General features: G+C 41.3%; 2 protein-coding genes across 2 annotated transcripts; one reads left to right on the forward strand and one right to left on the reverse strand.

The window, feature by feature from the left end:
- Positions 1 to 6550: 6550 nt before the first annotated feature.
- LOC119727387 (cytochrome P450 2U1-like) lies at positions 6551 to 8214 on the reverse strand. The gene is made up of 3 exons (XM_038199257.1): positions 8118 to 8214; positions 7816 to 7914; positions 6551 to 6810 (listed from the first exon to the last, which is right to left on the reverse strand). The coding sequence occupies exons 1-3, from the start codon at positions 8212 to 8214 to the stop codon at positions 6551 to 6553; spliced, it is 456 nt and encodes a 151-aa protein (XP_038055185.1).
- Positions 8215 to 13136: 4922 nt separating this feature from the next.
- Positions 13137 to 17348, forward strand: LOC119727295 (nicotinamidase-like). The gene is made up of 3 exons (XM_038199149.1): positions 13137 to 13340; positions 16380 to 16696; positions 17150 to 17348. The coding sequence occupies exons 2-3, from the start codon at positions 16479 to 16481 to the stop codon at positions 17199 to 17201; spliced, it is 270 nt and encodes an 89-aa protein (XP_038055077.1). The 5' UTR covers positions 13137 to 13340; positions 16380 to 16478; the 3' UTR covers positions 17202 to 17348.
- Positions 17349 to 25669: the final 8321 nt, after the last annotated feature.

A 25669-nucleotide genomic window follows, 5' to 3' on the forward strand; every position in this document is an offset into this window, starting at 1 on the left:
AATACAGAAAGTTAAATATATAAACTTACAGTATACACGTTAAAACATTCAAAATGAACATTCCGATCAGCCGGAGCATGGACCGCCGTACTGCCGGGACAGCAACTCAGACCACGAACAATCGACTGCAAGACACTGACCTTCATGTTCAGGTGGTGGCAACCGAGCCGGAGCGGCACTATCTCCCGGCGAAAGCAGCCCCAGGCAGTGACATTGACTTTCAGACCATTGGTGAAGGCGACGGGGACAAGAACAGTTCACCAAAAGATTGCGGATCCTGCGATGCAGGTACATCACAGAAGACAAGGCTGGGGGTACAGGGAGTGCCTCAGAAGACAGGATACCCGTTTGTGCATGGGGGACGTCTCTGAAGTCCGAAGTCTCATTGGTCCGACGTCCCACTGGTCCGACGTCCCACTGGTCCGACGTCCCACTGGTCCGACGTCCCACTGGTCCGACGTCCCACTGGTCCGACGTCCCATTGGTTCGACGGCCAATTGCTGTAGATGCGTTCCATTGGTATAAACATCCCATTGGTCCGACGTCCCATTGGTCCGAAGTCCCATTGGTCCTACACCCCACATGATTAGGGTTAGGGTAAAGGTTAGGGTTGGGGTTAGGGTCAGTCAACCTGAACCAGTGGAACTTCACAGTATTATGTTTCGTCGGACCAATGGGACTGCGGACCAATGGGAAGTCGGACCAATGGGATTTCGGACCAATGGTACTAAGGACTATCGAGACGTAAGTGTTAAAATAACAGGGAAAACCTATAACAAAGTAGGCATAATTATGGAACATTGTATCGAGAATTCAATAACAACTGACTGTTAGACTATGGATAAACTATGACACTCCAAAACGGAAAGATGGCCACAGAAACAACTCTGGACACTTTTGGTGCTGAGGCATCTGTAATACTGAAGCATCTGCCTTAAAAGTTAATTGAACACATTAGGATGCACTTCAATGATTGTATTCAAAAGAATTACATTTGCGTAACTTCGCGTTTTCTTCATGTAACTTTTTCAACTATAATGGACCTTTTTTCACTAACAAATTCAAAACTGTGAGCCTGCACATAAATGGGTCTGGCGGCAAGACGCGAAAGCGGCATGTCATGTAAGGGGTCCACATATTCGGGTCATTTTCTCTCCATTTCGCCAGGATTTGTTTCGCTGTTTTTGCTTGGGAAAAGCCCCTTAAATCGTCATAGGCATTACTTTCTGGCCCAAGTGGATTTTTTGGGGCACACAAATAAAAACTTTAAAAATTGCTTTCGTCCCGTGCGCAGGAGGAGGGCTAAGGAAATCAGCACTGGGCTCCTTCCCACACGAGTGGAAAAAATAACCGTGTGCTTCGGGCTACAGCTGATTTCCTCGCCCTCGTGCGCACGGGACCGCTTTCGCTCCTTAAATGTACATGTACAGTGTATTAGTAAAAAGGTCCATTCAATGCACCCTCGGTTGGTACGATGGGTATACGAGCGAATCCCTGCAGTTTGGATATAAATAATCAACCACACAATGCCTGCACGGAAGCCACCTTGATGTCCTTGATTCATTGTGCACCGACCAGCACCATTCTGGTTGCCTATACAGGCGGAAACTAGTAACTTGTCAGGCTATCTGCCTGTACAGACTGATGTTTGATGGGGACACCTCACAAATAATCGATCAGAAAGACAATACGACATTTCACATTTCAAATTTAACGATATCAAAATACCCCTCTATGAAGGTCCCTGCCTCGTGGTTCTCACAGAGTACATTCCCTTGCAAAAATCTTCCATGTACTTCCCACGGGATATATTCCCATGGGAGCCCATGGGAATTTCATGGTGAATTGGCCACCTCGTAGCATGGGATTTTTTTCTATGATTTTTTCAATGGCCTTTTTTTCACATGGGACCCATGAAAGGTTTCAGAATCCCACGTCATTGCCCAAAGGATTCAAAAACTTTCCCACTGTGCTTTTCCTTAGCAACTTTCCTATAAGATATTTACAATTGTTATACCTCTGTCTTTACTACAGTATTTTCATTGGCCTAGAACAATCACGTGTTAAGTTTATAAACAGTCATGGCACACTGTGCCATGACTTTGTGTGTAGGGTACGTACGGTGTGAAACGCTTCTATCGTTGGTACCCACTCGCACTATTTTCACCATGTTTTCACACGAGTGGGAGCAGTGAACTAGCAGACGATCATCTGTTTCGAGCACGCGACATGATTGTGAGTTTCGATTGTCATGTTTGTTGTGTTTACTGCTGTTTGCTTTCGTGATTTTTACATCAAAATCCAAAGAATCCAAAAGGTATAACAAAACAATTGTTGACTGTTGTGATGTGGAATATGACGTTTTTAACACCCTCGGGGCACATAGCACCCTCGGGTGTTTAAAACCACATATCTCACATATCACAGCAGTCCACAATTGTTAATTACATTTTTAGCCCATGTGATTTATACTATTCACCTAATGGGATCGATCAGCGCCCATCACGAGACTTTGATGGGGATTGTCTCACGTAGGAAGTGTCTTAACTCTTAAGCACTCAATGACCAATGTCAACATTATTGCTCCTATACCACTTTTCAGTTGTACCATTTATTATCACCATGTTCCCAATTTTCATAAATGTTTCCAGTCATAATAACAACTGAATTAAAATTATCCACATTTCTTTAATCTGCATATTTTCCACATAAAAAAAACACTGTAGGCCTATGCTTCATTTGACTTCACTTATAAACAGAGAAAAAATTAAAAATTGCAATTAGAACACTCATAATTAACACCTTCCTCGAAAAATATCCTATGGTGTTCTCATGGTGTTCCCATGGTATCCAATAATGTTTACCCCCATGGTGTTCCCTTGGTGAAATTCCGCATAGTGTTTTTGTGGTCGCAATAGTGTTCCCATGAGTTTTCCGTGGTCAGCATAAAAAATCATGATAACCATTTAATCATGATAACGCATTTAATCAAATCGTAAAGGCCGATTAAGACAATAAATCCCATCTTGTTGGAGTGCAATGGGTCTATTATGGTTTCAATGGCATACACATGTTGTCCAGAATAGCCCCATGGTGTTCCCATACTGTCTTTTAAATACTTTTAACATTCCAAAGGAGACCAGTAGATTCCACTGAATGGGCCACCCAGATAACATAAGGAATAAATAATAAATAAAAAAATATTTTAGAATACATATTTCGGTTGAAATAATGCATATGTCAGACCAAGAATAAAAATTAGAATTTTTTTTTTCTTATGTTCATCGGTGCTACTTTTACTGTTCGGGATTACCCTCAGAACTGCAGGTGAGAGGTAATCTGGGGGTAATCCCGGGTAATTCGAACGATGCCATTTTGACCTGTAGCCTTAACAACCTGTAGGAATGGTCGCAAATATAAATTAAAAAACATGTGTATTGTTGGAACCCGACCTGTACTTTGTCTTGGCGCATCCATCTTAGAAAAACTGTCATTGAGTGGTCGGGCACAACCCGACCACTCTTTGGAGTTGTTCCGGTTAATCTTTGTTTCTTTTTTTTTCCGGACAATACTTCTCCGCGGGTTTTTTCCTAGACGGTTTATGATATGAACTTGTAACTTTCAATATATATCGACTCTCATCCCAAGTGGTGCATATTACTCTGACGTCACGATGACGTCACCGGGTGTCAAATTACAAGCGATTTTTGGTCAAAATATGACAATTTTCTGTCAATTATAACTCATGAACAAAATGAACGATCACGTTCATACTTTATGATCTGATGGACAATACCTTGATAAACATTTTTGATTGAGTCAAAGTCGTTTGACCTTTCCTTTCGGGGCTACCGGAAGGTCAAAGTAAGGTGAATTCAAAATGAAGACGTTAGCTTAAAATCAAAACAAAGCAAAATTTCTTCCGAACGGTTTATGGTATGATCATAAAACATACTGTGAACTTGTTCCATGTTACGAAGATTTATAAATTTTGTTACGTCATCATGACGTCATCAGGTATCAAAATACAAGTGATTTAAGGGCAAAATTTGACAAAATAGTTTGCGCTATATCTTTTGAACTAAATAGAGTTTCGTGTTCATTTTTTCGTGAGGTTGTAGACTATGCCATGAGAAACATTTCTTGTCCCAGACACAAAACCGCTTGACCTTTACTTCCGGTGTTACCGGTAGTGCAATAAAAACTGAATATAACTCAAAGCGGAAGCATTTTACTACAGACATATATATTATTGGTAAGCCCAAATAACGATACCATTACAATGTTCACCTTTTGCTCTCAAAACTGTGACGTCATCAAACCGGAAGTTCGGTGTTACAAATACATACATTTACATTTTCCAAATGTTCACACGTTATTTAACTTCACAATGAACATCCACTCCGAACTAAATCAGTATTTCCTTCCCGTTTTTGACTAATGACGTTATCAAGCCAGAAATAACTTGTATGTGTACATTGAATGTTTACTGAAATTAAATTGATTATCCTGGAAAGGATTGAATTTCCTGATACTCATTTTTTTTCTGAGATAGAAATATTCATTACTTAACTGGACAGTGTTTCATAAAATTGTTGTCTACCCGACCACTCTGCGTTTGTAACAACAAACGCGAATCTCTAGTTTAGTTTGTAATAAGAAGTCCAAAAGGAAAGGTATATTGGGGATTACCACCACTGACCCCCCCCCCCTTATGAAACTGTTTCAATTGTTTTGTTTTGTTTTTACAAAATTTACCGCTGCACTAGGTTCAATTTTATTACATTATTTTCGTAGACTTCGCCGGGGCACTGTCCAGAAAAATTCCTACTCCACTAAAAAAGACCACAATTCCTACCACAGGATTTTTCTTCGCTTTTCCTTGTTTATCTCTCTCAGTCCTCTACCAAAATATTCTCTCAGCAGCAAGAACTATATTCTTTTTCTTCTTAAACTCTACCACTATGACAAATCTATTTAACATAGCCTATTAAGACATTAAAAACATCTTCATCTATATATATATTTTTTTTACAGTTGTAAAGAATTCTTCGCACCACTAAAAGGAGGCATTGTGAAACAGTTTGATTATAATTGGTCCTGTGGAAATAAACATGGTGACGGGGGACACGTCTTTAACCACTTTTGTATTTTGGTCGATTTTTTTCTTCTTCACAGAAACAATTATTCTGTAATCAAACTGTTTCACAATTCCTCCTTTTAGTGGTGCGCTCTTCAAACACATTTGTTTTCTCTCAATGAATAGACCGATCCAGTAAGCACTGCCCCATGGTGTTTAGACCAATCACAGCCGTGATTTAGGCCCGACGTGCGTGCACAAAAGTCCGACATGCGTGCACGTACGCGCGTATGATGCACGCGGCAGGAAAATGCAGCGTGGCATTGGAGAGGAGCACTTGTTCATTTGCCCAGTGCGCAGTGGGCGGGGCTTACTGAATCGGTCCATTGCCAATGTGTTTGTTTTGTCTTAAAGCTACAGTCCATCATTTGTAATTTGTGCATTTTGTTCGTTTGAAGCAACAAAAGAGTTCAAAATCTAATGAAGGATACTAAGCAACTAACCTGATGACGTTTCAGCTAAGCTTCAGCTGTACATTCCTAGAAAAACAGCATTCTAAGATCTCAATTTCCAATAAAAAGTTACTGAATCATGTTTTGAATTGCAGCTATACGCGACGTAGCGCACTGATCCGACGAATTATAACAACCGCGCGCGGATGTGCGTCGTTCCAATACTTGTGCGCGCTGCGCTGAATAACAAAACGAGCTACTAATTTAAATTTTCCTACGGTGCTTCTTAAGAGTCACCGTTGGAAATGCCTTCTTTCGTTAATTACTTCAAAATGACAGCTTCCCAGAAAGAATAATTTCACAGAGAGTTTAGTCCCCTTACTATCTTTCAATCAAGTTTGTTTTTCAACAATAATTACGCCAGTTACTTTTCGGATGGCTGCAAATGATGGACTATAGCTTTAACAAAATAAAATTCTTTGATTTGGGGAGTCTGTAAGCCTCCAAAAAAAGGCTTTCATGTTGTGCGCAAAAGAACCCTGTTTTTGCTGTTGGGCCGCAAATAATTCGAATTTAATACAGAAATAATTCAATGACTAATCTTTAGTTATTTTTTTTCGTTCCATTTCTCATTCAAAGTAAATAACATTTATATTGCAAGTAAAAAAAGCAATTAAAAACGAATCTATCTTTCGGGGAGAATTCGATATAGCATGAGGAGTACATCTTTAATCACACGAAAAACGAATATTTTATTATCTAGATAGGCTAGCAGTTTATTGAGATACATCAGTTGCATTATACACCACATTTCCACAACATTGCATTATTTGTAATTCGGGGACTAAGCCTGCTCTAAATCATGTTATAAACTTATTTTAAGGGAAATCGCTTTATTTTTGTTTGTTTGCCATAATGTCCGACTGAAGAAATTACACCTTTTTCGTGTACTGTCAGTTGTTTTTAATATGATCGGAAAACGGGACCGTGCGACAAGATCTGGTATTGCGTCATATATTTACAATTTCCGCACTATAACCTCATAGGGATATGGATGATATTGTGTCAGCCCTTGAGACTCATCCTTCCTTATGAGTGACTCTCCCTCCCTGCCAGGCACCTTGGTGAAGGAGTAGCGACCGAAGAGCCAACAGAACAGAATGAAGATCTCACCCTTGGCGAAGTTCTCTCCAAGACATGAGCGACGACCGAGGCCGAAGGGCATGTAGCTCTCTGTGGGCTTGATCAACTGCAGACCGCTGGCGTCTAAGAAACGTTCTGCTTACAATCCGGGACGAATTTGGTTTGTTGAGACATAATTAAAAAATAACATGACTTCTTGCAGTATCCTTAGCGACACAGTCAACACCATCAGGACCTCATGAAACAAACCACAGGTGCTCAGAACCCACTTACACTCAACCAAAAAAGAAAGTCCTCCCCCCCCCCTCCAATACTTTTTTATCTAATTAAAAGAATACTGGGCACATCTCGCTCAAATAACAAGTAATCAGTACAGAAATTCCTTAGCAATCCAGCCATACTCTTTATTTGGCCCAAAACAGTGATAATGTGTACACATTTTATGCAATATTTATGACAAATGACACCAAAAATAGCTGCACTTTTGTTTACGTGCAGTTTGTGGTTCCCACTCACTCTGCACATATAGAAAAGTACAACTTTTTTTGGCACTATTCGTCATAAATTGCATAATTTTGTACACATTATCACTGTTTTGGGCCAAATAAAGGCTGGATTGCTAAGGAATATCTGTACTGATCAGTCGTAATTTGAGCAAGATGTTCCCAGTAGTTTTTGAGTTAGACAAAAGGGTATTAAGGGGGGACTTTCTTTTTGGCTGAGTATATATTCAAGAGTGCACACAACTCTTCCATGAAAACCTGTATAGTGTTCCGTGGGAACTAATTTCGGAGGCATATACGCCCGTCGAAATCAGACTAGCTAGCACCACATACAATGCATACAAAGCATGTGACAATTTGGTGTGAGAAAGCAACAATGAGGGCATTTATTTTTAAACGGCGTTTTCGAAAAGGGGCGTATGAATGGAATCAAGACTAGTAGGTATAGGGCTCCTGACCTCAACTCTTACAGGTTTGACCCAGCCCCTTTGGTGCCAAAAGATATAAAAATGAACTAAATAGCACATGCCTGCTAACCCCCCCCCCCCGCCCCCCCCCCCCTTCCCAGACAGGTAAACCTCCCTCTTCAACCAAACCTGGAATCCGCCTCTGTCTTAGGCCTACTTAAACTCCTCACCTGGTTTGATCTTGAAAGGTTCGTCCCAATGATCCTGGTTGTAATGAACAGCCCACTGGTTGACCATAACCATGGTATTCTTTGGGATCTTAAATCCGCCTAAAAGATAAAAGAAAAGGGAATAGGTCAACAATTTAAACAAATACAAATCGTTGTATCTTTATTCGTACAACGATAGGCGCTGAAATGACTTCGTGAATGCTACATACCTAAAATATGTAAAAGACGAGATTTAAATAATAACTTTCAGGAACCTTCGACCATTTTGCATTTTTAATCATGAATTGAGTAGTTTCACTTACGAAAGGTCATGTCCCTTGTTGTCGATTTGGGTAATCCAACCGGCGCTGATACACCGTACCGGTAGACCTCCATCAAGGTAGCCTCGGTATAGGGCATAGAGCCTCTGTCTGACAGACACGGCAGGCGGTCTTGACCTATGACCTGCACCCGATTTCACGAAGCGCTGCGACAAGTCGCAACTCGAGTTACGAGTCGCAACTCGTCGTATCTTCCATTTCACGAAAGTTGCGATGTGTTGAACGCGTCGTAAGTTCCTTGACAACGGCTTAAAACACGTCGCAAGTTACGATGTGTCTAGTGGTCATCGCGAAATTTTAAAGAGGCTTTTCTAAGCCAGTTTTATGCCACAAACATTACATTAACGAGATTATAATACCGAGGCAGTGTGTGTAAAGTTGTAAATAGAAAATTCATTGAATAATTATGAATTAGACCGGAATATTAGAGTTGAAATTTCAAAGAAGCTAAAGAGCTGGGATCCGACAACTCTTTGTTGAATATCAGACGACTATTTACTGTACGCTGACTAAAGACATAAAACAGTCACCGAGTTGTGCTATAAATACACCTACGACGCGTCGCACTTACGACGTGTTTAGTGAAATGGATCGCAGGACGCGTCGCAGCTGCGACGCATCGTAGAGTTACGACGCGTCGCAGCGCTGCGATGCATCGTTAGTTACGAAGAGTTTGGTGAAATCGGGTGCTGCCGCGGTAGCTTTTAACAATTGAGCACTGCACATGCGCTCAACCCCCATCGCGTGAGACTGACGCGCGCGTACGCAACACAGTTGCGGGCGCGGGTATTTATCAGCACCCAGACTCTAAGCGGTCTGAAACAGAGTAATTAAAACTTCTCGAGCACACATTTATTCCCTTAATAAAACATTTAAATTTTTTACATTATCACACAGAAAATGTCAAACATGTACACATTCCGAACACATACATTTACATACACCAATGTTGCAGTAGTAAAGAGGAAGGAGGGGGACCTAGGACTCAGGCGTAGGAACAGGGGGAGACCTGAAAGGGCCTGGCAAGGTAAAAAAAAAAGAAAAAAAAAAAGGGAAATTTCAGCCAACAGGACGGAGGAAAAAGCTATAAAGAGGGCAATGTGGGTGGAACATGTATTAAAAAGGGAGAAATTTAACATGTAAATACACAGAATGCTAGCAATTAACACATAAAACCCCACCATCGGGAGGAAAAAAAGAGAGAAAAAAATTCTAAAAAAACAAAACAAATGGCCCGATATAACAGCATGTTATAGCTAGGAAAAATTGCACATTCAAGGGCCTTATGTGATGCTCAAATTCAAGCCAAACTAGGGACCTTGTAAAAATGAAAAGGAATATTGCACAGATCTTACACTCACAAATGATGGCTACTAGGGCTAATATCATGGAGCGCCTAAAGGAAAGTGAAAATGGCCAAACTCGATATCCCTATGTCCCTAAAAAAAACCACAATAACTGCATGTGTCAGTAAAAAAAAAACCAAAAATTTGGCATAGAGAGTTCTTGCTGTCCGACTATGGGCCTTTTGCACGAGTCGGTCATATTGAATTGAAAGTGAGATAAAATCTTCATTTTCGGAACTTGCGAAGAGAACTGAAAGCAAGTAAATTACTAATTAATTCAAGTCCGCTTCAATGAATAATTTAAAATTTGTAATTAAACATTCCCTAATGTTTTAAGCCGGATTTAAAAAAAAAAGACAGTAAAATAGGCTGCATAAATATTCTGGCGCCATCCCATTCAACAGTTAACAAAGGGAATTCGACAAAAATGGCCAACTCGTACATAATATATCCCTACCCTTAGGGGTAACCTCACTATCACTTTTCGGCTGCGCCCCTTCTCTGACAGCCTCTAAAGTATTCTGTTCTTGATTAGCTGATCTCTCCAGAGTAGAGGTACAGTGGGAGAAAGATCGCCTTTCTAAAGAGATGGACTTCTGACTATATTGGGTGGGTAAGAGCCGAGAAATGCAGCGGGGGGGGGGGGGGGCATCATCAAAAAGGGGCACTTGCTCACTAAAAGGCATCGTCCGTCAGTCCAGCAGCGTATCCAGTCTTTTTTTTTTTTTTTTTTTTTTGGCGCATCCGTGCGGGGGGGGGGGGGGGGGGTTACCATCTTCCAAAATAGGGGGCACTCTTCAAAACCGGCCAGTATGCAAACTACGCATTATGTGCCCATTTTCAGGGCACACTGTAAGGGTTTTGGGGCTTGGTTTTCATATTCCTCGTTCATAGCAGAACTCTCTATACCATTTAGGGAAATGATTACTGAAAACAAATTATCCGAAATTTTAGGGCCAGTTTTGTTTTCATCTCGAGGGGGCACATTTTATGCTCGAGGGGCACATTAATATTTGTTAATTCCTGCCGTGTAATATATTTATTCCCATCTTAAGGTATATTCTTTATTTCTTTATTTTTTGAAAAGTTTATTTTGATGATTCTGCTTACACACCTTTACTTAAATAAGATTTTCTTCAGTACATAAGTGACCGAATAATTATGAGGAAATATTAACGATCCAAAATGGCTACTATTTTACCCCAAAATTGGGTGCATTTACCTTGTCTCCTGATATCATCAAGTAGTCTTGCCAAACCTGAGAATTGATGAGCTTCAAATTCACCAAGTTGCTTACTGGCACAGTTACTCTATTGAAACCTTATTGAAAATCATGTGAACAATGATAACATTGTGATATTTAGCCCAGCAAATAAAAACCGGGGGAAACGAGGTGTCTGTTAATTGGCCTAATTAGTGAAGGGTTGCCTAACGTGGGAGACTTGAAAAAGTTCAAGGAAATTCCCAGAATTATTGAAAAGAAATTGCTGGGCTAAATATCACAACGTTATCATTGTTCACATGATTTTTCCATAACATTTTAATAGGGTAACTGTGCCAGTAAGCAACTTCGTGGATTTGAAGCTCATCAAACCTGAGGTTTGTCAAGACAACTTGAAGATATCTTCAAGAATACATACATCTTCTGAATCGATTATAGTAATATTACGTTCGAGAATATTACATCATCACCCTATATAAAGGGAAAGGCCACCGCACCGAATGCAGCAGCTACAGACCTATCACACTTCTCTCTGTCCCCGAGAAAGTCTTTGCTCATGTATTACTGGCACGTCTAGCTTGACCCTCTGCTCACAAAACACAGATGACCTTGGCAGTCCGGGGTGCAGAAGTGCAAAAAAAATTCCCATAGCCGCTAGTGCCAAATGCCCATACTTCAAAATTCTTTTTAAAATACTCAGAACTCTCACAGGTATTTAAGCTGCACAGAAAAATGATGATCGACATGTCATCTTTCAATTTCTTTTCATTCTTTGGTGGGTTGACCATTGACTTTTCGAGAAATTCTCGCCCAAAGAAGACGACCCCTATTTTCCCCAAAGCGGAACGGTAGCCATCTTGAAAACGATCCCTCCACAACATGGCAAAATAGCGCCACTTTCGAGCCCATTTGTATCCAAAATGCTCAGAATTGGAAGTCCCGAGTCCGGGCCAGAGGTTCATTGCCATATCTCTTCAATACCCCAATGTTATGGCTCTCAGAACTCTCTAATTTAGAATATTTGGAGGGTATAACTTTTATTCATGAGCTCGGCGGATGGGTTTAGGCCTATTTACAGGTGAGCACCCTCCGGTTTCACTGCTGGGCGCTCCACGGTCAACGCCATTCTTGCCCTTCGTTTGTTGTATGAACTGCATCGGGAATTCAATCAACCCCTGTATGTGGCTTACGTCGATCTGAAGCATTTGACTTGGTTGACAGAAATGCCCTCTGGATAGCTCTTCAAGGCAACGGGGTTCCTGGACATCTTCTTAACCTCATTAAAGATCTCCATAATAACACCACCGCGAAGGTCCGCCAAGGAAGTAGCACCTCACCGAGTTTCCTTTAAGATCAAGGGTAAGACAGGGATGTATCTTGGCTCCATCCCCCTTTTGCTGTGCCATGGATAGGATCCTTGAGCGAGCAACGGCAAATGCGGAAATCTCCATCGGTCAGTTCAACTTCTATGACCTCACCTATGCAGACGACGTTGCTCTAACCGACCATACAACCAACTCCATCACGCTCGATCTGTTTCGGCAAGAGATATCCTACCTTGGCCTCAAGATTTCATGGCAGAAAACCAATCTCCAAGACATACCCGGGGAAAACATACCTGCAAACATAGTCCTGCACGGACAATCCACTAAAGCTGTCAACGACTTCATCTACCTTGGCAGCAAGATCTCTAACACAGAATGTGGTGAGCCTGACACTCTAAGGAGATTAGGTCTCGCCTCATCAGCCATGAACAGCCTATACACAGAGTGTGGAAGTTGAGGAGGTTCAAACTCGCTACCAGAATAGCAATACAGGACTTGTGTCATCCCAGTTTTTCTCTACGGGTCTGAAAACTACGAGTCCAAACGCGCCCGGTAAACCAATTGGCTTTGAACTCCGCGTGCAGACATGAGTTGACAGATTGTGCCTTTTCTTCGCGTGTCAGGCGACTATTTCACGGTCTACATGCATACGTGCTTGTCACACAATAACTATTTCACCTTTGTCCTCTTCTTTGGAAAACTTTCTTTCAAATTTTAATGCATTGGAAAACCTTGACAAGTTGGCTGTACTCTGTGAACAAAATGCAGCTTTCTTGTCACAATAGAACTGTTTTCACGTTTGAACAAATAAAACATTCACTGGCACATGTTTTTTTTTTTTTTTTGAGGGGGGCTTGTGTTGGCCTTGGAAAGTTTGAAAAGCGTATGGGAACGTAGCATTAGTCAGAGAGCGGAAGACCAAGCCTCTCCCCCCCCCCCCCCCCCTCTCTCTCTCTTTCTCTCATGCAGTCGTGGCTATGGCTACCTGTTATGCCTTTGCGCACTACTGTGGCAATCTGAAGTCGCAGACTTGACCAACTTGGTCCCCTGCATGGCTATATGTCTTGTTATTAGAATGCACTGGGTTACATTTTTAATACCATAACTTAGTGTATGCGTATGCTCAGCTGTTATTGACGCTTTCGCAATGACGAAGGAAGTCGACTTGTGGCCGGCAGCAACATACATCAAGTTTGCTCTTTGATCACAAATCGCCTGCAGGATGCATGGCGCGTTGGAACAGCTTCGAAGATTATCATCTGCAGAATAATCATGAGAGAAATGCCTGTTTTAACCACTTCGACCGCGACAGGTAAGCCTCGTAATCATCATGAGCCTGTACATGTCTTAAATCTGCTCGCGACTAGTCTATGTGTCAAAAAGCATGGTCTAATTGTCAGAATGCTTGGTGTGGCCAAGGGCGTAACTAGGGTTAACATTCTGAGGGGGCATCCGGGGTGGAAATATTTTTCAAGGGGTGCCCCTGAAGGCAAGTTTTGCTCAATGCAAGATTTCAAATGGGAGAGGGGCACCAGGGGGTGGGGGCTGAACATCCGCGGCTGGGGGCACGTGCCCCCCCCTCCCCTAGTTACGCTACTGGGTGTAACACAAAACACACCCAGTGCTTCTCGTGTAACAGTTTCGTCTATAATTCATGTGGCCATAATTTTATGGCAAATGACACATGAGACGATAGAGGCCGAGTACTGGAAATCTCAGTTGTGAAAACAACAGGCAAACTATAAGTTTGTACAATTTTCTGAACAATCTTTGGTGTGTTTTTTTTGCGAGAGTTCCTTTATTTTGCATTACATTCGGCTGACTCTTATCAATTAAAAATAGATTCGAGCATATACATAGTGCTATTTTTTTTTATAGTGCAGCATCAGACGGTAACTTGCAGAGAACTTAGCCCATGGTAAAACGTGGTAAATATGAATGTAGTGGGGGCGTTTGCACGCCGCCTTGGGGTACAAGGCCTGGACCTCGTAGGCTTGGGAAGTGAATCCCTGGTAAGGGGTAGGCCAGGTGTAACCAGACTAGAGGCTTTGTCTTAGCTTCACTTCGGCTTTATTTATCAGTTTAGATGAACAAAACAAACACCCTGTAATTAAACAGAATATAAGAATCCTTAGAAATTACAGAAATACAATATTTTATCGTAGAATAATAATTACAATGATTAAAATAATAACTACAATAATCACTATTATGTAAAGTACATGTATACAGAGAGTCCAAGCGCGAGTGTTTCGCGAGTGTTTCGCAAGTGCTCGAATATTGAGAACACGTACGACTGCCTTGCGAGCATCCTCGCAATCACACGCACTACGCGCGAACAAATTGCTACAGGCACCACTGTACCATGTGCGCAGGCCACACACATTTTTCTGGCGAAGTATCGTATCACCAATGCAGCTTCATTCGTTCCAAAATGGAAAAGGACAGACACCTTGGAACCCAATCGCACGGTAGACTACATTACATATCAATGCGCGTTAAAATGCACAAATAATCATTATTTCAATAAGGTGATTTTTTAATCTAATCAATATTATGAAAAAGATTCCAACTAATTTGTAGAATAATACTACATAATTATCCCCACCCAAATGTGCAGAATAATATTAACCTTACAAAAATTGCAAGAACTAGCTCCCTGCAAAGGCGCGGGAACACTACATAAAAGTACGGAGTGAACCGACAACTCCTGTTGCTATGCGACAACGTGCTCTAGAATAAACTATAGAGCGTATTAGCTACAAGGGGCAGATCCCCACAAGTTCCCTACTTTAACACCATACGCCCCATGATGGTGCTTTAGAAGTTTACAAGGGTGAACAATCAATACACAATATACAATAGCATCTGATTAAAGCCTCCTCATTGAAATTACAACAGGATTAGTTAAAGATTCAGAAAATCAAATCTGATTTACATTTAAAGATTATCTCTAAACGTATACTTATTAAAGTACATATCAGAAATAGTGACTCCTCAAAATTTACAACTCTTAAAGATGGTTAAATGAATTACACTGAATTACATTGACAAAGAAATATCGTGACCTGTCGTTGCAGCGAACGTGCATATAGGCCTGCAGAAAAGCCTAACCGATTGCGATGATGTTGTTATTTGTATTATATTATAGGGCAAAGCTATTGTGTCAGTGTGTGGAACCTTCCTGCATGTGTTTTGACGTAAAATAATAAGGGATGCATTGTGCAACGCCGATCAGCTCATTGTATGTAAATGCGAATGTCTCTGGCTTGATACCATATTTTGTCGGCATAGCAACGACTATATATACGGTCAAAGGCCAAGGTAAATGTCAGCCTTCCTCATGAACATGATCGCTGGAATGTATGCATAGCCATGGTAGAATCAATTCAAGACAAACATTCATAGATATGCTTGTTCGGGTGGGATTCGAACTATGACCTTCTATACTCACTAGTGCAGATGTGATAAAACCACTGGACCCGGCACCGAGCTTGCTGGGGTCGGCTGGCCGGTTCTAATTAGATTTGACGTGAGCATTTTAGCTTAACTGGGTTTTTCTGTCACAATAGTTTGGTCGTGTGCAATATTTTGATCTCGTGTCGAAACCTTTTCGATATTCGCAATGCATCTTGGGATTGGATGACAAACAACCCAGGCAATTTGTGCGCAAACCTTTTGGGCAAATTTACCAGTTGCAACTTTCATTTAAGTCCTCCTCATTTTATTTCAGGAATTTTTTACACGTTGTTGCACTGGTTATTTGACATATGATCGTTTTAAAAATTATTCTTTAGAGCCTATTCGAATGAAGACAGTTTCGGGGAATCCATGTGAGGGACCAGTTTTGTTACTCATGAATATTAATATCACAGTATTGACCAATCATTAGCAAGATGTCGAGGTCAGCACATTATTTCATGTGTTGCGCAGAGAAAAGTAAGAGTATGTGAGAAAAATGATACACATTGACACCGTTGGAATTGAGAAGTGGGACGGCCATAATTCGAAAACAAATTTGCTGATCTGATCTGATCTGGGAGGGATTTCTCTGCGACGTCACAGTGAAAGAGCTGATTTTTCGGGGTGCTCAATACAAAAAAACACTGACGCTTTAAGTGAATTCGAAAACTTTTCAGAAAAGGTAAATCATAGTTAATTGAGGGTAATTTTCTAACGTAACTACGCAAAAAATGGCAGTGTCCACTTTACATGTTGGCCTACGGGAATGTACCTATAAACAATAGTATTAAAAAGAAAAAAAAATCCACTTTTCCTTTCTTACAAAACTTAGTTGTTATCGAATTAAGATTCTACTAACAAAATCCTCTGAACTGTCTATCATCCACAGATAGCAGAGAACCATCTGATTCACCTGAAAGGCACTAATCCTGAGGTAGAGAGCTATTCGATATTTAAGGACGAAACCAAACGCATCAACACCGCACTGATGGCTGACTTGACAAAGCGAGACATCACTGACGTTTACGTCTGTGGTCTGGCTTACGACTTCTGCGTAGGTCAGACTGCTACGGATGCTCAGAGTCTTGGCTACCGGACTATGTTGATTGAGGACGCTGTCAGGGGCGCTGATATAGAGAGGATCGCTGGTATGAGGCAGGCATTGCTGCAGGCTGGTTGCATCCTGGGCCAAGCACACGAGGAATGGTATATTACACCAACACACACACGCCCGTGTGTAAATGCCGGCAATCGTGGACGCCCCATTGTCCCTAATCCTCTTTCCTTTGTTTGTACTCTTAACTTTTTAGCGACAGCTCTCATTGGTTTTGTACACGATTTGAGATCGTGGACGTTCGGTCAATCGTGTACGTACTGTTTGCGCCCCAATTTTGTCCACGATTGCCGGTGTTTACATACTCAAACCAACATCCCAACGACGCGGTCTCGCATATACATGTACTTACCACAGAGCAAGTGGTAGGCCTACAATATTGATTGCGCAGGTCTCTATACATCTTCCTTTGCAGCGTGCTCAGCGCATTGATTTCTTGTTTAAGGACTGGTTTGGTCATACCTTCCTCTTAGACGACATTTAAGCTATGCCTGGAGACAACGAATTAAACAGGTCTGATTTTCTTATTTCTTGCCTCTCACCAGGTTGCCGCGATGCCTTGTAAGCGGACCAGGCATCCACAGTGGGGCTTGGTAGCAGCGCGTAACACGGCCCAAGCTAGGACGAAGCAGCTGGGACAGAATGCCGGAGTCTCGAGTCTAAACCCCAATCGAAACACTGACAAAAACTCAAACACCGTCCGGGCATCACTCACAGAAGACACTTAACGCATCAAACAATGATTCCCCCCCCCCCCCCCCAAAAAAAGGCTAAGGCAAATCCATCACAGCCGCGGTTTACAAAAAAAATATATCAAAACAAAATATTAGACCTTTAACAATTATATTTAATAACAATGAAATTCTTTCCACGAAATACGACGAAAAAATGTCAATCCTGAACTGGCCGAATTCACCTGTGAATCGTGTCATTCTCTCCATGAATTCAGAACCTTATTAAAATTGCACCAAATCACTGAAACGTGGAATATATCATGCATGTGTATAATGCTAAGTCTTTCTTTCCAAATGATTTCACGTAATGTTTAATTGGCCAGAAATGCATATTATTCACAATTAAATTCCCAATGATGGGAAAAGAAATTACATTTTGAAATTGAAACAGTTTGGATATTAATTTGAAAAAGTTTAGTCTGAATTAATTTCCCCTTAAATGTCATATTATTTTATGGAAATACATTGATTTGTATGCGATTGAGTAGCCTTGCAGAAAGCGCAAACAGATTGATTGAAATTGGTGTAAATCGGTGCATTTTTGGTTTTTATTCGGTCTAGCTTGTCTTGAGCTTAAGTTTAACTGCAAACTTTTGTATGGTTTCTTGATGGTTTGTTGTAAATTAATTTCAGTTTTAGCTCATGTTGAAATGCCAAGGGCGTATTCAGCACTGTATCCAGATAAACAGTGGTTTGACTTACTTCCACCCCTTTTTGTATTTTTTAATAAAGATTATTGACTTGAGGAATCAACTCTGATTTTATTTTGCATGTAGTCAGATAGTTTTTATTGACATACAATTTTAAATTATATTTATGATGTCAATGATTATTTTATTCCAATCCTTACTGGTTTGTATGCACATGTATTAGTAAACTTAAGATGAGTCATTTAATAAGATACATTATAAGTTGTGTGTTACGTTTCACTAATTGGTTGATTATAATCGGCATTTTTTGTTTTTTCATTTGGATCCAAATCAATCTCTCGAATTAGGAGTTACCTCTGTGATGTTTGGAACGGAATATGGACACGGATTTGAGAGTAACTGTTTTATTCAGGATCGCATGTGATACAGTTGCCTGGTCTAAGACATACAACAACAGAGGGCGCTGTTCAACTACACTACATTTACCCTCTTTCTTTAGATAAGTGGTATAACACTTAAACTTGGAAAAGTGTGCCAGTGGATGATTTAAATGAAAAGTCGCAAAATAGGGTTTCTGCTTGAAGTAACTGAGTCTGTTAAAACATTTAAGATTGTTTTTATGTTGAGCACTGAAGGTCGAGTGAGATAGGTTTGGAAGAAATAAAATGAAATAAAATTTTCAAAATAAGAATAAGTCGTCTCCTTTAATTTGAGTGCTTGAAAGGATCAAAATAAAGTTTTCTTTTCTCTCTTTTTTTAACAAACTTGTAGAACTTGGAACTTTCTCTTCTTGTTCTTTTTTTTTAACACGAACAAACTTATTATTATTTTTTATTTTTTTTGAAACACAACTCAAAATTCCTTTTTTTTCTTGGAAACTTTTAACTTTAAAATTTTGAACTTTAAAACTGTCAAACTTTGAAACCTTGAAACTTCAGAAGGTTTTGTCTAAAATTGACTGAGAGTGTGATTTGGCTATATTATTGTAATTGGCTAGTTAGTATATATTTGATGCATAAGCAAATAAATTGCGGTCTGCATAGAGTTCACTGAACATAGTCCTTGAATCGCACAGGAAGCCTGCGAACTCGTGTGGATTGACGAAGACTGGACTTCAGTTTAGGACTATCCTCAAGAACTGCTGGAGGTTTGACGAGAGATTGAGGACCTTGGGATGGCTGTGGATCAGTGACTACAGGTATGTCGTCTGTGGGGTCATCACTGTTGTCATCTTCTGGGGTGTGGGGGTCAGGGGTGGGGCTTGGACCTTTTTGAAGTGGAAGACGTTTCGTCTGGTTACTTTGTCTCCTCTTGTGGCTTCCACCATGTTTCCTCTTCTCATCGTGACTTGGAAGGGTTTGGGGTTGAATGGTGAGGTGTGTTTGGATTGTTTGGATTGTTTGGATGTTTGACGGTTTGGCAAAGAGGCGAGTGTCAGCAAGTGTTTTCATTTTCGATTTCTGCTGGGCATCTCGTTCTCGCAAGGAGTCATCGCGACTGTATGGGCGCAAGGGAGACTGGACCTCTGGTATCTCACATTTCACCTTTCTAGAGTTGAGTGATTCGCTAGGGGATAGGTTTGTTGAGGAATGAGGAGTCGCTCTGTACTGGCGAAGGAATTTGTGTAACTGTTGTTTCCAGCTTACACCTTCAGTCTCGGCGATGCGTATGACTTTTCCTAGTGTTCTGTTTAGTCGCTCTTCTTCTCCGTTGGCTCTTGGCCATAGTGGGGTGACTCGTCGATGGGTAAAACCAAGATATGATGCGAATTTTGCAAACTCATGTCCATGAAATGGAGGCCCGTTGTCTGTCTTGACTATATCAGGAATCCCTTGCCGAGCAAAGATTGCATCCAGCTTCGGAATGGTTGCTCTGGCTGAAGTAGAACTCACAATCTAAACTTCTGGGAATCTGCCATACTCGTCAACGACAACAAGTAAGTATTCACCGGATGCGTATGGGCCAGTGAAATCTACAACAACTTCTTTTCATGGAGCGAAAGGTAACGGTGTCATCTTCAGTGGCTCAGGACGTTCTGCGCTGTTTGTCGTTGTTGCTTGGCATGGTAGGCATTGCTTCACTTTGTCTTCAACCATTCTGTCAATACCTGGAAACCAAAGCTTCTCTCTGATGAGGCTCTTAGTCTTGACGATTCCTTGGTAACTGGCATGTGCCAACTTGATAATGGTGGGCTGCAGGGATGTGGGAATCGTTAAACGGTTTCCTCTCAGGATTGCACCATTGCAGATTGTAAGCTCGCTTCGAACTGGTTTGTATGGACGCATGTCTACATCATCCCAATCGTGTGACTTTCCGGATTGGATGGTTGTCATCAGTTTCTGCATGATGCCATCTTTTGCTGTTTCTGCACGGACGTCCTCTAGAGTTAGAACTTTTGGGACTGCACTGTTACAGATGTAGTTTATGTAGTCTTCTGCATCTGACTTGTTAGGAGCTTGGGATCCGGGGTGTCTACTGATGAAATCAGCTGGGTTTTCATCATCTTTTCCCGGCTTGTACACAATGTCACAGTTGTATGACATTGTACGCAGTCGCCAGCGATCAATTCTGGCAAAAGTTGGCTTGCTGCTCTTTCAAGGAGAGGCTTGTGGTCTGTGATTATGCGGAAATGGGCACCGAAGACGTAGAGATGAAAACGCTCGACGGCCCGTACCACTCCTAGCATCTCACGCTCTGTTTGGGAATATCTTGATTCTACATCTGACAATGAACGACTGGGGTACGAGACAATCTTTCCATCTTGTGACAGCATTGCGCCTAGTCCAACTGGACTTGCATCCACGATGATATCTGTCGGTTTGCGAGGGTCAAAGTACACCATGACATTTGTTGTTTGTCAGGATACTTTTCAGTTCGTTGAATGCTGAGATTTTCTCTTTCTCCCACTTCCACTTGGAGTCTTGATGGGTAAGGGCGCGAAGGGGGTTAGTGACCGTTGCATAGTTGGGGATGAATCGTGAGACATATGATGCTAGCCCGAGGAAAGACTTGACTTCTTTGGCATTCTTGGGGATGTTGCATTGATGAGGGCCAATTTTCTTTGGGTCTGGTGCGACGCCATCTCCGCTGAACGTGTGTCCGTAGAACTTAACTTCGGGTTGTGCGAACTTGTATTTGCTCTTGTTCAGTCTGGCGTTGTGGCTCTGGAGTCTGTCAAGAACAGCTTTCAGGTTTCTATCGTGTTCTTTGTTGATCTTTGCCGTAGACAATAATGTCGTCTGATACATTCCTGCATCCACTCAGGCCAGTAAGAAGTTGTGCCACGGCTGACTGGAATATCTCAGAGGCAGCGTTGATACCAAACATCAAACGCTTGTAGCGGAAGAGACCGACATGGGTGCTGAAGGTTGTGATGTTGCGGCATTCTTCTTCCAGTTCAAACTGGTGGTAGCATGCTATCATGTCTAGTGTGCTGAAGACTGTACACCCATTGAGGTCAGTGATGATGTCATCAAGGGTAGGCATGGGGTGTCGTTCTCGTTGGACTGCGCGTTTGGCTTCTCTCATGTCGACGCAGATTCTGATTTCACCTGAGGGCTTTGGAACAACAAGGATTGGGCTCACCCATGGGGTAGGACCATCAATTCCCTCTATGATGTCTGCATCTTCCAGTCACTGGAGCTCACGCTCGACATCTTTGCGTGTGTGGAAGGGTATACGACGATGCTTTTGTTGCTTCGGTTTCACGTCGGGGTTGATGTGGAGAGAGATCTTGACATCTTTGATTTTCCCAATGCCAGAAACCAAGTCGCCATACTGTTGCATTATCTGATCATATGTCATGGCAGTCGCGGTTGGTGGTCACTGTGGCTGATCTGGTTGGAGGTTGCAGGTTACATGGTCCGCATTGAGGGAGATCAGCTCGAGTTGTGTGGCAGTTGCGAAAGATAGCAGGTTGCAACTGTGCGTGTTGACAATGTGAAACTCGGTAGAGCAAGAGTTGGGACCGACTCTTACTTCGGCTTCGATAACACCTAGCACTGGTAGGGGTGTATTTATACCGTAGGCAAATACTCTGGAAGTAGCTTTTCGTGTCTTGAGTGTCTGCCCGCTACTTCGAAGGAGATCAAGGGATTTGGAGTCGAACACATTGACGGATGCGTCTGATTAAACCCGTGCCTTGGTCCGTTCTTGTCAACATTAACCCGACCTCATACAACTGGTTATAGGTGCGGCGTATTGAATTCTACAGTTAAGTTACTTCGCCCTTTTTGTACGCGTGTTCTTTTTTCACGAGTGCCTTTTTTCCACGATTGAAGGCTGCGAGCCTGACACCAATAATCCGCGTGTAATACACACGTGTACAAGTTACACTGCCTAACCGTTTACTGCGCCCGTGGAGGTGGGCTAAAAAAGTTTAGATCCCCCAGAAAGTGGGTCCAAATTTAGTTTTTGGATTGTAGATGCTCTGTGGTGCGATCTGAGGCAATTTCTAACCACTTTGACCATCTTTTTTAAGGAAAAGATGGTGCTGTACGCAGTGTCTGCCTTTATTGAGAACTCACTTTAAAAAGGGGGCCCCGATTTTGCCCCAAATTATGGTACAAGATCAAATTCGTCATCGAAGTGATACCGTGCTTGTTCCATATACAGTATACATGTACATACAATTTTGCTTTTCGTTTACACGCTTTATACTAGATAGACTTATACATACACGCAACACAAGGACCACACGACTTTATAGACACGAGTGCAGGCGCGGATCGGGGAGGGGGGGGGAGGGGGGTCAACCCCAAGTTCTGTCCAAAAAAAAAATTCATAGAAATTCATTAAAAACTAGAGGTTGTAGGAACAACCACACGGTGTTGGGCCATGGATTACCGCAAACTTTGCCACACACATCAACTCAAAATGTGCATGTTTAAATCCATGTTTGACTTTTCAACATGCCGCCAGAGAGCACTCTAACATTTGACGACGTCACCTGTAAAATTGTTGTACAGTACTGCCTAGGCAGACACTCACATCGTTGAAAGCAAGTTCGCATCTTCTGCCAATTTCAATTAATAAGGCACTTCCGGTTTTGACCGGAAGGAAGGGTCACGTGATTTTGCACTTAAAACCAAAAATGAAGACCCTGCAATATTGTATCGATTGCCATAAAAAACAAATTCAAATCTGTAGCAGTTGATTTCATATTGATTTTCAAAGATTAAATATGGAAATATTTATTTGCCTGTAACATGACACTTGATGATTGTGACGTCATCGCCAGAAACCTCCAGAGCTAATTTACCCTGCTATATATAGCCACATCTTGATTATATCTCTCACGGTTGATGTTTTAGCAATTGTTTAAGGTTTAAAGGTCTTTTCTTTATAAGTTCCGGTCTGATGACGTCATCCATTTTTTTCCCGCACAGGTCTTTTCTGCATTAAGTTCATCATGTATGTTAGGTTGGAAGCGATCACCGCAAATTTCGTCACATACATCAAGTGATAATGCGTTTTCGACGTTTTTTAAACTGCCGCTAGAGGGCGCTCTAACATTTGATGACGTCACCTGTAATATGTTTGTACAGTACTGCCTAGGCAGACACTCACATCGTTGAAAGCAAGTGCGCATCTTCTGCCAATCTAAATAATAAGGCACTTCCGGTTTCGACCGGCAGGAAGGGTCACGTGATTTTGCACTTAATACCAAAACTGAAGACCCTGCAATATTGTATCGATTGCCATAAAAAACAAATTCAAATCTGTAGCAGTTGATTTCATATTGATTTTCAAAGATTAAATATGGAAATATTTATTTGCCTGTAATATAACACTTGATGATTGTGACGTCATCGCCAGAAAACTCCAGAGCTAATTTACTCTGCTATATATAGCCACATCTTGATTATATCTCTCACGGTTGATGTTTTAGCAATTGTTTAAGGTTTAAAGGTCTTTTCTTTATAAGTTCCGGTCTGATGACGTCATCCATTTTTTTCCCGCACAGGTCTTTTCTGCATTAAGTTCATCATGTATGTTAGATTGGAAGCGATCACCGCAAATTTCGTCACATACATCAAGTGATAATGCGTTTTCGACGTTTTTTAAACTGCCGCTAGAGGGCGCTCTAACAGTTGATTACGTCACCTGTAATATGTTTGTACAGTACTGCCTAGGCAGACACTCACATCGTTGAAAGCAAGTGCGCATCTTCTGCCAATTTCAAATAATAAGGCACTTCCGGTTTCGACCGGAAGGAAGGGTCACGTGATTTTGCACTTAATACCAAAACTGAAGACCCTGCAATATTGTATCGATTGCCATAAAAAACAAAATCAAATCTGTAGCAGTTGATTTTACATTGCTTTTCAAAGATTAAATCTAGAAATCTTTGATTGCTTGTAATATGATACTTGATGACGTCATTGTGACGTCATTACCAGAAACCTTAAGAGCTATATTTACTGTGCTGTATACAGCCAAATCTTGATTATATCTATCACGGTGTATTTTCTAGCAATTTTTTAAGGTTTAAAGGTCTTTTTATTGTAACTTCCGTTTTGATGACGTAATCAATTTTTTTTCGCGCACAGGTGTTGTCTGCATTATGGGCATCATGAACATTAATTTTGAAGCGATTACCGCAAACTTCGCCACAGACATCAAGTGAAAATGCGTTTTTGACGTTTTTTAACCTGCCGCTAGAGGGTGCTCCAACACTTCATGGCGTCACGTTATTGTTTTTGAAAGATCAATCCAGGCAGACACTTAAATCGTTAAAAGCAAGTTCATATCTTTTTCCACTTTCAAATTATTAGGCACTTCCGGTTTCGACCGGAAGGAAGGGTCACGTGATTTTACGCGCACAGGATAAAATGAAGATCATGTATTACCATGTCGATTCCTGCAAATTTCAGGTTCCGGTCTCTCACGGTTGATTTTATATGGAATTTCAAAGATTAAATTGATTAAACTTTCGAGTGACGTCACGTGACCTATGATGACGTCATGATGACGTAATTACAAAAAAGACCATCTGCGGTGGATTGGGCATTCATGTATTGACAAATGAAGTTCAGATATGTTTCCATTTCTCCAAACAGTTCCGGAAACGAATTCCTGAGAATATGCTGAGAAGAATACAAACAGTAAAATCTTACAAAAACTAGAGGTTGTAGGAACAACAACACGGTGTTGGGCCATGGATTACCGCAAACTTTGCCACACACATCAACTCAAAATATGCATGTTTAAATCCATGTTTGACTTTTCAACATGCCGCCAGAGGGCGCTCTAACATTTGATGACGTCACCTGTAAAATTGTTGTACAGTACTGCCTAGGCAGACACTCGAATCGTTGAAAGCAAGTTCGCATCTTCTGCCAATTTCAATTAATAAGGCACTTCCGGTTTTGACCAGAAGGAAGGGTCACGTGATTTTGCAATTCAAACCAAAAATGAAGACCCTGCAATATTTTATCGATTGCCATAAAAAACAAAATCAAATCTGTAGCAGTTGATTTTATATTGATTTTCAAAGATTAAATATGGAAATATTTATTTGCTTGTAATATGACACTTGATGACGTCATTGTGATGACGTCATTGTGATGATGTCATTGTGACGTCATCGCCAGAAACCTCCAGAGCTATATTTACTCTGCTGTATATAGCCACATCTTGATTATATCTCTCACGGTTGATTTCTTAGCAATTGTTTAAG

This window comes from Patiria miniata, unplaced genomic scaffold (assembly GCF_015706575.1).
Source record: "Patiria miniata isolate m_02_andy unplaced genomic scaffold, ASM1570657v1 HiC_scaffold_20, whole genome shotgun sequence".
Taxonomy (NCBI): Eukaryota; Metazoa; Echinodermata; class Asteroidea; order Valvatida; family Asterinidae; genus Patiria; species Patiria miniata.